The 13592-nt window shown below is 38.2% G+C and overlaps 1 protein-coding gene across 1 annotated transcript in view; it reads right to left on the reverse strand.

Moving 5' to 3' along the window:
* MYCBP2 (MYC binding protein 2) overlaps positions 1 to 13592 on the reverse strand; it is a 412169-nt gene that overhangs the window by 21539 nt on the left and 377038 nt on the right. Inside the window, exons 73-76 of the mRNA XM_084646996.1 lie at positions 12354 to 12620; positions 7441 to 7724; positions 7073 to 7169; positions 2072 to 2191 (exon numbers count right to left, since the gene is read on the reverse strand). Coding sequence (XP_084503122.1) covers positions 2072 to 2191; positions 7073 to 7169; positions 7441 to 7724; positions 12354 to 12620 — 768 coding nt within the window. The remainder of the gene's footprint in view (positions 1 to 2071; positions 2192 to 7072; positions 7170 to 7440; positions 7725 to 12353; positions 12621 to 13592) is intronic.

Here is a 13592-nt window from a genome sequence, read left to right on the forward strand (position 1 = left end):
AATGAAAGAGGACTATGGGAAGAAGAAAAGGCTCAGAAACATAGTATGTCCCAGGGTGAAGTTAAACAAAGACAAAGCTTGGTTTATCTCTTCCAGAGGCCTTTTGCTGCTGAGTAGTGCTCTTCACAGCCTAAAAATATGGAGATTTGTGGCCTATGAATATTAGGAACCTGAGATCAACATAAAATAATAGTTTGGAGTGTTGAAAGCCCAAGGGACAGAGTAAGTGAATTTCCTCTATCCAAGAGTAGCATTTTTTCTGCTGAAAGTCTCACAAACCAAGCTTCTGAGATTAGTTTAACTGAAGGCAAACATTTCTAGAAAGGAAAAATGAAAGGAAGATGGTAACTCTTGTTCATTCTGTGGAGGATGCTTAGAGCTGCTCCAAGAAAATTCTTCAATTTGACGAATGTGTTATATTTCTTTCATACAGAAGAAAATTGAAATATGTGGACTATCTTGAATCAGAATACACAAAGATTACCCAAGAAGATATATGGAAAATCCTTTGAGGACTAAAACGTTGAATATTTTTACTACCAACAGTTTCACAAAATATTATTTTATGTAAATTATTTTAACATATCTGGTGTTGATAATAAAAGAAAATTATCTTCATATTCTGTATAAATATTTGGCATGCATTTTACATATTTACCATTTTATGTATTAAACACTTCCTAAGAAGTGTATTAAATACATCTGTGTTCATTTACACAGTTTTTAAAACAACAAAAAATAGTAACACTAAATTGAAAATGTCAGCATATGAGACCACCACCCTTTCGCCAAAAGGACATACTTTCCTCATCAGATAAAAAGTCTGAATTAACAGAGGCCTTGCAATGTGCCCTGAAATAAACAAATGTAGGTGCTCTCAGACCAGTGAGTTTTTTAGGGCTCTCTGCATCCAGTTCCGGACATACAATTCTAGATACTGTCAAATGAGAGGGCCTTGACTAGATATCACAGTATGGCTTTGAAGATTTAACACGTAAAAGATTCTTTCCTTCCCTCTGTTTGTGAAATCCTCTTGGTGTCTTCCTGGTTCAGCAATATCTCAGTGTGCATCATTTGGTGACATAAAATATCATGGATTACCATGAGACTCAAGTATTTATAATGTTGCAATCTTCAGTGAACCAGAACCAGAATATTTCAGAGTTGGAAAAAAAAAAATTTAAAAAGGGTTTTGCACATCTATTTAACTTTATTACATATCTAACTTCTTGGGCTTACAAATCTCGGAGGCAAATGCATTCCTATGAAAGAAATTTTAAATATTAGGCATTTTCAACATCATGTAAAATTTACCAAGTTCTCTTCCAACCAGAAATTTTTAAATTATTATTTTCCTTGAACAATGGGAAATATTTCTACACTTAGCAAATAGACCTTTGTATGTTTATTTTTCACTGCATGAATGCCAAGTGGAATAGTATTATTCCTTCACACCGTAGGAACACACACAACTTAAAAATTAAATATTACGTGCTCTATGATTTCATACGAAATATGAAATATCATTTGCTGATATTATTGGGTTTTTGAGGTCTTCTATCCATGTTGCAGAGAAAATACAGAATCTTCAACTTTGTTCAATGCAGATAAATAAATGGAGAAACTCATTTAAAACTGTATTTAAAATTTAAGTTTAAATGTTCATTGTTACTGATCTTTTAAAAAAGTTTTGCTGTTTACCTTTATTAAAAACTGTACATACGTTAGTGTGACATAAACCATACTGTTTGCACATAATTAGTTATAAATTAGAGCTTCAAAACGGAGGTACACAGTACCTCAAAACTGTTACATACAAAATAATACACATGTAAAGGCTCTGCCAACCACCACCTTGTACAGAGTAGGCAGGATACATATCACAGGACATATCCCCAGCATAACATACAGAGCAGGACTTAGCAATTGTAATTTCTGTTCCCTGTATGCAAAATTTACTACTGTGAGGACACATGGAACCAAACATTATGCTAACCTGTGGGAGTGCCATTAGATAGGATGTTGCTGTTATGAAATGTGTGCAACAAACTGACAGGTCCTTAGTCCTTACCCTGGTTGTTGCAATGCATCGCACTGGTGATCTGTATTCATCTTCCATTTTGGTCAGAGCAATGATGGTTTCAGCAATAGCATTTTTTGTCACACGGGACCAAGCTTCAGACAGGTGACCCTGTTAAAGAGGGAACTGTAGATAACTTTTCTAAAACTCATTAACGTATTACTATTTTCCTCATTAAAGTATCAAATAGAAATGAAACTGCAATTAAACTCAACAGGAAACTAGAAATAAGGGAATTTAAAGTACAGTGGTCACAGTTAAAAAGTCAGCATTCTCCAGCAAATGCAACTCAGTTACCAGTTATTTCTTTTTCTAAGCATACAGAAAAATGGTTAGTCTCAGATACCTATGTGGTAATTATTGGTAAATGCCAACTTTGGCCTTGCCTACACTTGCTGAGCATGTAGGGTACATGTAGCTCCATGCTGCAGTGAAAGGTGTTCAAACGCACATGGCAGTGAAAGGTTCCGGCAGAGGGGAAAGGCTCCCGCAGTGGCAAGGCTGCTGGAGCCTTTCCCTGCTTCCGGAGTGTTTCATTATGGTGGGGAAAGGCTCTGGCAGTCAGAGACTACGTGGCCAAAAACAGCAGTGTAGACATGAGAAGTACTGCTTGGGCTTGTAGAAAGCTGTGTATGGTATGTGCCCTAGGGTTCAGGCATATAAGACATTCTACTCCACCCACCTAAAGAGTAGCTTAGTGTCTACAATATTTATTCCTGAGCTAGCTGGGCGTGCAGTGTCTGTATTCTACACATCACCACAAATGTAGACCTACTCTTCGTGTAGTGCCTCCGCAGATTAAGTTCCTAAGGGTATCAGTGACATGAACTAAGAATCATCTAGAAAGCATGACAACTGGGGGAAGAGTGGATAACCCTCACTGATCTAAGAACTTGCTTTGGGAACATAGAAGGAACTGCGATAACATTCCATCTTAGCAATAAGAGAAAGGGAAAATATAATAGGAATACTTACCAGAGGGAAGGGAGGAAAATGTAGGATGCAGCAGCCAGTGTCAAATGATCACCTTAGGGCTGACTGCTGCTTTACTTGTCACTCATCCCTAACGTTAACTATTTTCACTGACAGATTCATCCTCTTGATCAAACATATAATGCCACAAAACATTCCTGTAACTCACACTGTACTGCACTCTCAACTCCGACCTCATAATTTCATTAGAAACATGTAACAACATGAATTTAAAGAGTAAACCATGTGAACAGCACAAACACACGTGCATTTGCAGAGACTGGAGTTCAATGTTTGCATTACAGTGCAAGTTCAGTTTTAGGGACAACCCTCCAAGCCTGTCCCTTGAGGGCTGGGCAAAGGGCAACTTGTTTCAAGAGTCCAAGAAAGAGCAGGCCCCTCACACACAGCTCCCTCTCTGTCCAGCACAGCTGAAGGTGACAGACAGAGGAAGTGTATATATGAAAGTAATACATAAAACCACAATTATAAATACTCTTCAAAACTGTGTGTCCCATATATAGGTGAAAGTAAAACAGCTGTGTCCTGTTACTAACATTTTAAAAATTGAAAATAATATTGATGTATAAAGTTATTTCATCAATGTTCTCAGATGTAATGTAGACATTTACAAATCCAGTGGCTTAAAACTGATGTACTTACCTTTCATTAACAGGGAAATGATGCATTTTTGTAAAATATAGTAGCTAACACACATTCTTCCCATCCTTAGGTACCCATTAACTAATAAAACAAATTCCATGCATTTCTATATTATAATTTATGTGCTGGAGGGGTCTGAAAAAAGGTGAAAATCTGCCTTGAAACAAATAGATTTTTGAGCTATCCTTAGGAAATAAAATAGTAATTCCACTAACCTCCTAAGCTCCGTTTTCAATACACCAGAAATGCGAATACATCAAACTTCCTCATCTGTAATTTACATTTCTTATTTCTCTCTAAACACCACAGACTGACCAGATAATTTGAACTATTTGTACAGTCAAAATGAAATCTGTAATGTAATCTTAACTATGGATCTGTAATCAGCTCAACTTCAATAAAAGGATTGACCTTATTCAGGAAAGTTCCATCAGTGACTAAACTGGTGTAGAGAAAAATGCTAAAAGTGATAAAGATTAATTCCCAATATTTTAAGGAAGTCAGATGACTAAAAGATATCCCCAGTTCTAGATGGAAGCCTGTCTGAAATACAACCCACACCTTGATGTGCAGGTGGCGGAGTCCCCCTTGGTGCCCTGGAGGTTGGTCTTGGCTGGCACTACCAGAATTGGAGAACTCCTGGACTACGAATGCAAGGATTGGGTAGATCCCATCATGCTTGGGCTGTCCCACCCCATGTGTCCCGTCTCGTGCTCCAGGAGGTGAGGGCAGCCTTCCCTTCTGCTTCTTTTGCTTTCCTCAAGCAGATCCTGTGGGAGGGTGCTCCCTGTCTACCTCCCCTCCATGTCCTCTGGAAGTTGTTATGAGGCCTCTGCCCAGCGAGCCTCCCTGGCCTCCCCTGACATGCCACGTGAGCTGGCTGCAAGGTATCCAGCTGGTCCACCTCTGAATCACACCCAAAAACATCTGTATGTGCTCATGTTGAATCTCAAGGGTCTGGAATGGATCATGACTCCGAGTCCTGACCCCGAGATTCACAGGAAGAACCAAATGCACCCAGCATAGAGGAGTTCTTATTATTTTTCTTCTCCCTCAGCAAAAATGGTGACACCCTCTTCTAACATATGGAGTCATTTCCACAGTGAAAGACAGACAAAAAAGGATCTGTATTTTGCAAGTACTGCTAAATGAAATATGCATTTCCAAATGCTATCAGAATGACCAAATGCATCATTGTATGTATGAAATGTCCTGCAAACATTAAAAAATCTTTCTTGAGTAGAAATGAAGTTAAAAAAAATGAGTCTGAGACAAAAGACACTGAAAGTAGTTGCACTTGCAACAAACATTCTCGATCCTGAAGTCCTCCTCCTGTGACAACATAATCTGGAAGTCTTGTACATTCAAGTCTGCCTCTTCAGTCATCAGGAACACAACAGATATTTCAACCTACTTGTGACGTTATAGATAATTTCTGCAACCACTGTTATATATTTGCAACAAATCTTGAACAAGGATTGTCAAGTAAGGTGTCTGTGGAAAGGTTATGATTTGCTGAATATGATTATGCTATTTGTATGCATGTATCATTTTTGTATTTGAAGCTATGAGTATAAGCTCTATACCTAGATTTCAAATGTTTGCTCCTGGGGTAACGCCCACAAAGTATTTAGCCTGCACATCTTGGAAGGTCTATTCAAATTGAGTGGCCCATCAAAAGAACATTTAATTCACAATGGAAGATGCCCTTCTATACTGAATGGACTTTCCTGTGAATGTGCTGTTTGAGGCTTAAGCAGTGGCTTATATTGTGTCTAGGCAGAATCATGCATGGACATGTGACTTTCCCATGTGACTCCAAACACTATCTTGTCACCTGTGACTTTCCACTAGCTGTGCTGAGGGCTTTGTTTGAAACAATGGGTTTCTCTCCACATGGCAGAAGCTATAAAAGGCCCTGGAAACACCTCCATTTTGCCTCTTTCCTGCTCAAACCTCTGGACCATGGACTTATACTAATGGGAGAAGTCTAACCCAGGGACTGAGGTCCTTCCAATGATTTGGAAGCAACCAGAGACTTGACTCAAGCCAGCGGTTTATTCCATCACTGATACAAGCCTGAACCAAGAACTTTGCAATTATTGTATGTATTTGATTTCTTTAACCAATTTTTAACTTTTACCTTTCTTTCTTTTTATAAATAAACCTTTAGATTTTAGATACTAAAGGATTGGCAACAGCATGATTTTTGGGTAAGATCTGAGTTGTATATTGACCTTGGTGTGTGGCTGGTCCTTTGGGATCAGAAGAACCTTTAATTGATTAAACCGGTTTTAAAGAACCACTCATCTCTACGTCTAGTGTTTTTGGTGGTGATACAAGGACTGGAATGCCTAAGGAAACTGCTGTTCTGACTTCTTGTTAGCAAGTGTGGTGAGACAGAAGTTTACTTTTGTTGCTGGTTTGGTATGTCTCATGGGAGAATAAGCTCCAGTTTTGGGGTGTACCTGCCCTATTTCTCAGCAGTTTGTCCTGAATTTGGTATTCTCAGTTGTGATCCACGGAGGCCTGGTTACACTACTATATCCAAAAGATTCCCAACAATAACTTCATTTATAGACAAGATGATACCTGAATAGCAACACAAAGTTGATCAAGCTCTCACAAGAGCCAAAAACGCTTCTGGTATTCCATTATAAATCACTGAAAACAGTTGTTGGCAGGCAGCATTTAAACTATTAGGACCATCATACCAGTCACCCAGCAGACATTCTTTGAGCAAGCCTTTTCTATAGTCAGAAGTCATAGATGTAATACACAGTTTGCCAAAGTAATAAGGAACTGGAAATAGGGTCTTACAGTGCGAAGTGTTGGGCAACCTTAGCAATAGGTGGCTCTACCACCTTTGCCTAAAACAATTACATACAAATATATAAAAACAATAATACATTGGCAAAGTCAAACATTCAAAAACTAAAAATTCAATAATTAAACTTGCCAGAGACACTTTAGAGGTGCTGTGCAACTAACAACTTCCTCTGAGTTCAAATGGAATTGTGAATGCTCAGCACTCCTGAAAACTCAGGTTCTAGGTGTCTCACATTGGCCAGCTAACAAATGAGGAACAAAGTGAGCCGCTACTTCTGAAATTTTTGTCTAAGTGACTTATTCAACAATATACAGAAAATCTGGGCAAAGCCAGAGACAGAACCCAATTCTCACTGGTCCCAGTTCAATGCCTTAACCTAAAGGCCGTCTATTCTCTTCCTGAGACCTGTACCTCATTCACAGTGCATTGAATGAAGCAGGGTTCCTCAGGAAAAACACAATACATGAACTGTTCAGTGATCAGAACTGTTTCAACATCAAAGTAACACTCAGAGCATGGAAACTTACTGCTGCCATGTCCTTAATCAGCTTAATAATGATTTCTGAAATCTGTGTAGGAGTTGAGCCCTTCATCCACCAATGGCTTTCACCTCGGCGAATATAGCTGCAAAAGATAATAAATAAGATAAATGAAATTAATAAAGGCAATGCCTTAGTATATTTCAAACGTAATCAAAGGAACATTACAGTTATTTAGTACCCTGCTTTTTACATCATCAACATAGTAACACTTTATGTCAAATTAAATAGTTCTAATAGTAGGGTAAAAGTATTTATTTTCAGATTATAAAAAGGAGAGATAAAGAGTGTATTTTACTTTAAAATCTCTGGCTTTTGTCTGTCTTTAACTTGACAAAAATATAGCTTCTACCAACCTGGAATTGAAAATCATTGGAAGTGTAACTGTAGTAACTCCTTTGCCTGCAGCAGTGCCAGCAGTTCCAGTTATAGTGGTTCCTTTGGCTTTTAGCTGTACAGTGAGTGCTTTGGCAATGCACCCCAGGAACATGTCCAAGATACCCAGCTTATTCCAATCTCCTTTTTCTGTTGAGTGAATAATATCACTTATGTCTGCTGGTGGCAGAGACTTCACACCTATGATACTAGCCAAGCGACTAGGGGTCACCTCTGGCAAAACACGTCTTAATAATGATGTGACCTAAGGAGGAGAACCAAAGCAACACAAAATTAAAGGAGACAGCTGAATTTTAAAGCCATATTCAAAAGCACCTTTTACTTATTTATAAGTTATTTTGGTACGTCATTTTCATAAGAACAGTTAATCTACTTTTTAACTTCTAAATCATCTTTCTCAGAAAGGTTGTAATGTTTGTACCATACTTTGTAAATTGTAATGTGCTACATAAATTTCAAGCATAATTATTATTAACGCAGTTACTTATAGGAAAATTGCAATAAAAAGGAGTATCCAAGTACCTTATGCAAATGCAACTAAAAGCTGCTATATTGAAAATCTGATTACTTACACTGGAATACAGAGTGCAACACAGCATATAAATTCATAATTAAGGCTTGAGACTTTCAAAAGCTCTCTGTGGTATACTAAGAATACTTACTAACAGGAAGGTAGGGAGATGTAAGAAGCAATAGCCAGGCACTAAATGGTCATTTTAGGTCTGACTGATGCCACTCCCAGTCTCTATTCAAACACAAGTTAATGGTATCTAGTTTGCATATTAATTCAAGCTCAGCAGTTTCTCGTTGGATTCTGTTTTTGAAGCTTTTCTGTTGCAAAATTGCCACCTTTAAACTGTTACTGAGTGGCCAGAGAGGTTGAAGTGTTCTCCTACTGGTTTTTGAATGTTATGATTCCTGATGTCAGGAGTGGGAGTGGCTGGGTCATTACACATATTGAATCTATTTCCCCATGTTAAGTATCCTCACACCTTCTTGTAACTGTCTAAATCAGCCATCTTGATTATCACTACAAAAGTTTTTTTTCTCCAGTTTTTTTCTCCTGCTGATAATAGCTCATCTTAATTAATTAGCCTCTTACTCTACTTTTTCATGTTCTCTGTACTTATGTATATATCTATATATATCTTCTTACTATATGTTCCATTCTATGCATCCGATGAAGTGGGCTGTAGCCCACGAAAGCTTATGCTCAAATAAATTTGTTAGTCTCTAAGGTGCCACAAGTACTCTTATTATAGTTGGTTTAAATTTGCTCCATTTAAGTATTGAGCAGATACAGAACTGCTATTACAGGAACTCAAAGGAAAGAAACCTAATTGCAATTTTTGGTTGCAGTTAACATCAACATTTTTCAGTAGAGGTCATTCAGCTGCCACAATTTTACTAAACAAGATTTCTCCCTGCCCCAATAACTTACCTTTCATTAATTTTGTAAATCTCTTGCCTTTGGAAAACATTCAAACCTAGACAAACTTCTACTATCAATAGTGAAATAAATTTCCCTATTCTAATACAATACTGGTTTGCCTGGTTAAAATAAAAACCACAATGAAATTAAAAAAAAAAAAAAACCACAACACTAGGTTATAACTTTAATGTTAAGTTGGCTACACTGCTTACAGGAAATATTACTCTGTTTCTATTTTAATATACTTCTGTTTATGTTGTTAAATGTAAAGATAAAGTACAAAGGATTTGCAATGTGACCAGGTTAAAATTACTTTTGGAAACTTAACTCCTCCATTTCCTGATTTTCAAATTTTAAGCTATAAACTGTACAGCCTTAACATTGCACTGACCTAGTTTTGTGTTTTTAATTTATTTTGAAACAGAAAAAATAAAATATTGTGCTTTATATTAGATGCTAAATTGTGCTTAATATTAGATGCCAATTAATTTTTTATCTCAGAAGTTAATAGGAGTACTATTTCTGGCTGAAGATAGTTTCTGCAAGGGTAGGTTAAGTGGGCAACACACATTTGTTTACACATGAGGGTATCATCTTCGCAGAAACAGGTTATTTTATTTTAAATAAAAGCTTGTAACATGCAGTATGATGTATTACATAGTGTAGCAAAACAGAGAATAGACTCCAAAAACACCAGTATCCACCTTTTCTCCTATTGCTTATGACCAGGTAACTTTTTTTTTTGCTTGTATTTCAATGACACAATAAAATAAAATTAACATTAAATCACATACATTGTTCCAGCAGCAGCCACGTTACTGGGGGGTTGGGCAGAAAGAAAGGGTAGTGATGATATAAAGGGAGCAGCAATTCAGTAAGCTCTGCTAAAATTGTACAAATATTCAGAAGCGACCAGCCAATCTCTTATTCCCCTCCAAACCTAGCTATGACTATGACGGGGTGTACCAACCCTGAACTGGAGAGGTGAGGGTTAACAAACTGCCCTGGACCCAAGAGGCCATGCCCACTCACCCCTGCTGGGCAAACTCCCAATGGAGGGAATATTCAAAAGGGAGCAGCGCAACTCAGTTTAGGCTGACTGAGGAGGAGAGCAGCTGCAGCAACCTCCTGCCGGGAAGCTGCCAGGACTCCAAGCTGCCAGGGTTGAGCCTCCTAGCTGCGCCATGGGAAGCCAGTTGTCCATGGGAACTGAAGGGGACCACTTGCTGTTGTCAGTGGAGAAAACTCCAGAGACAAATCAGAGAGAACACAAGAATCACCCCGTGTCCAACCTGATGACTACATTAGAGGGACTGGAATAAAGGTAGGAAGGGACCCAGGGAACACGCTTGGGGGTATCAGGACTTGAATGCTGTGTCAGGGTACACTGTTTCAAAGGGCTCAGGGTTGGAACCTGGTTGAGTAGGGTGGGCCAGGTTCTCCTACCCACCCCATACTTGCTATTGGGCCCTGTGATATTGCCACCAGGCATAGCAGCCTTTGGACTCTTGTCAGTGTGTGCCATTACTGTGTAATATTGCCACTAGTACAAGTGGCCCTTGGACTCTCTCCAGTAGGCGATTCTACCCTGTGATAATGCCACTAGGCAAAGTGACCTTTGGACTCTGACCATTAGCGGTATATCCTGGAGCGTCTCCATTAGGCAGTGCTGTTGGCCTGGAGCACTCAACCAGTCCCCAGCAATGACGCTGTTCTTCATTAAGAGCTGCTTGCATACAGAATTTCAGTTTTCAAATTTCAATAATTTTTGCTGTAGCTATGTCTAAAGAAGTATGGTTCTAAGATTTTAAAGAAAAATTTCTGCTTCCTGTATTTTAATAATTTTGTAATACTGCCGTGTGATAGCATTCTTTGTAAGTAACAACAAGCAACTCAAACAGCTATTTTTTAAATGGATTTCACTTGTTTTACATTCACTAACAGGACCAGATAAAGGTATAGGCACTAAGAAACTACAGACGTGTAATAATTTCAGAATCAGAGCTTTTATGTTTTCTTTTTAGTTAAGCTTCTAGCACTGATGATTTTGAGGAAAAGCTTGAAAAAGTGACAAGTGCAACTTGCGTCTGCCTGAATCTGCAAACAATGTGAAAGAATTGGCTCAGAGTGGTATGAATTCCTCTATAAATATCAATGGGGTGTTAATTCCAACACTCACTGCTTCTTGACAACACTGTCCAAACAAAGTTGTGTTTGTGGCAGGAAAAGTGCCACTATCTCAGCCAGCCCTCCACCCACCTGAGCAGGTACACTCAGACACATGGGGGGTTCCCCTACTGGCACCTCTGCCAATCTAGGAGAAAGAGGTGATGTCTGCTACCACTCATTTTATCCATGAGGGGAAGAGGGACCCCACTATCACTTCTGTAGCAGAAAAAAGGAGCCCCATGCTGCTGCCCCAGCCGCTCTAGAAGAGGGCAGGGTGCTGTCTGTCACTAGCAGTCCCAGTTGGGGGAGGAGGTTGATGCCACAGGATCACTTCATGAGGGCAGAGCAAAGGGGGTGCAGCTGAGGGCACTCCCTCTAATGATAGGTGTAGGTCCCCAGATTGTCTTAAACCAGTTTTGCTCACAGTTTAAAGGTTGTGTTGAATTGATGATTGTTAGAACTGCCTATTAGTTTGTGGACTTTCTTTACATAATATTGCACTTTTCTTCATGTTATTTGCACATATTTCCTGTGTGTCTTTTCTTGGTAAGATACTATCTTTGCAACGTATCTGAAAAAAAATGATGAATGGAGAAAATAATTCTTTTCATATTAAAAGGGCTATTGAGCTGTATTAATCTGTATTGCAAATATTTTTGTATTTAAAACAAGTGATTCTCCCTCTCCTCTATGGGCCTGTCACATAATAATGCAAAGAGACCATTAGATCCCTGTGCTAATCTGGAGAGAATGTCCATTGGTGTAAATTTTGTACAAGGCAGTTCACATTGCCATAAAAGGCTCGCATCGCAAACCTTTTGAGATGAGATGGGTGGGGATGCAGAGTGAGATCCTGAGCAGCAATACTGTCCACAGACAGCTGGGACTATATACTGAGTGGCCAACAGATGTCATAGTTCTGATTGCAAAACCAGATTCTACTATAATCCCTGTTTTCAAATGCTCATAACTTTTTGAATCATTTTCTATTCAGGCTAACTGTCCTCCATATGTAGTCACACTACAAAAGTATGCTTTTATTTTATTTGAGACTATTTCATATCTCATATTTGAGGACATTTTGAATTTGACAGTGAAAATTATACACACATATTTTGTTTAATAAAAATCAGAAATGAGGCAAACAACTAAATTGAATAAAAATCAATTCGCATACACTCTGTACTGTCAAGCCCGTTATGATCTAATTTTTAGCACTGGATTATTTTGCTGGAAGTACTTCAAGAAATAAGGAGTAGTTAGCACACTCACCTGTCTCTGTACCCTGGGAGAGGCAGTATGCAGTAGTGAAAAGAGATCCTGGAGTAGAGTCAGCTGCTGAGCCAGATATTGACGACCTACATTGGAACCACTCAGTGCCAGAACCATGGACAGCAGCTCAAAGCAATAAGCATCAGAAGAGGCATCTTCATCATTAGGCTGAGAGTTGGCATTCTCCTTGCTAGAGATTGCATGCTCCCATTCCTCACGTACGCGGGTTGCTTCCATTCGGATGGCCTGGACTATATGAGCACATACCTAACCAAACAAATGCCCCACACACAGTAGCTTAGTAAGAACTAAAAAAAAAAAAAAAAAATGCAAAAACACCTTCAAGACTGCAATGGTAAACCAAAAAAGCCCATAAAATATTGCTGATTTTTTCTATTACTCCCCATTATAAATGCAAATTAAGGCTAAAGATGTACCTATAATACTGAATTTGCTGGACTCTGTGAGTTTGTGGCAATATCACTTAACTATGTTTTTCTTTAAAATCCAGGAAAACACCCAACTAGAAGTCAAAAAGATACATATACCTTCCCAAAAGAGAATACTTCCTTAAAACCACTTTATAATCTCTTTTCTAACCACATATTTAAGAAATCTTAGAGACAATAAAAAACCTTTATTGTTATGTATACATACACATTATTAAATGCATATAATTTACCCAATAATGTGTTAAAAAAGTAAACATATTTAAAAGATTTTAAAGCTTGTAAGGCTTGGCTTTTCAAAGGTGCAAAAGGGAAACAGGCACCTAAATCTTGTTGAAATTAAATGGGAGATGGGCACTTAGTTCCTCTCTAATCTTACTATGTGAAAGGAGAATTTAGTTAAATAAAAAATCTTAAGAAATTTCTTAAAGTTACCTCAGATGCACAGTAGCCAATTTTCTATGTTTGAGTAAAAAAAAATAAAATAAAAAACAGATGAAGCTAAACAAAACCCCAGATCCAAACATCTGAAGACATTGTGGATGGGGTAGTTTCAGAGCCCAAACCCTGATCTCCTTGCTGGTTCCTGTCCATAATCTAAGAAATCTAAACTTTTATTTGGTGGCATGGAAAGGGAAAATGTGTTTTAAATAAGTACCCAAAATTGGCAGCTGAGACTCATCTGAAAATTGAACGAGGTATGACAGCATTAACTATTAGTAGTAAACACAAGACAACTTGTATTCCACTTAACTATAAATTTAAATGAAGGTTCACAGGATAAAATTTT

This window comes from Lepidochelys olivacea (assembly GCF_965140295.1).
Source record: "Lepidochelys olivacea isolate rLepOli2 genome assembly, chromosome: 1".
Classification (NCBI taxonomy): domain Eukaryota; kingdom Metazoa; phylum Chordata; order Testudines; family Cheloniidae; genus Lepidochelys; species Lepidochelys olivacea.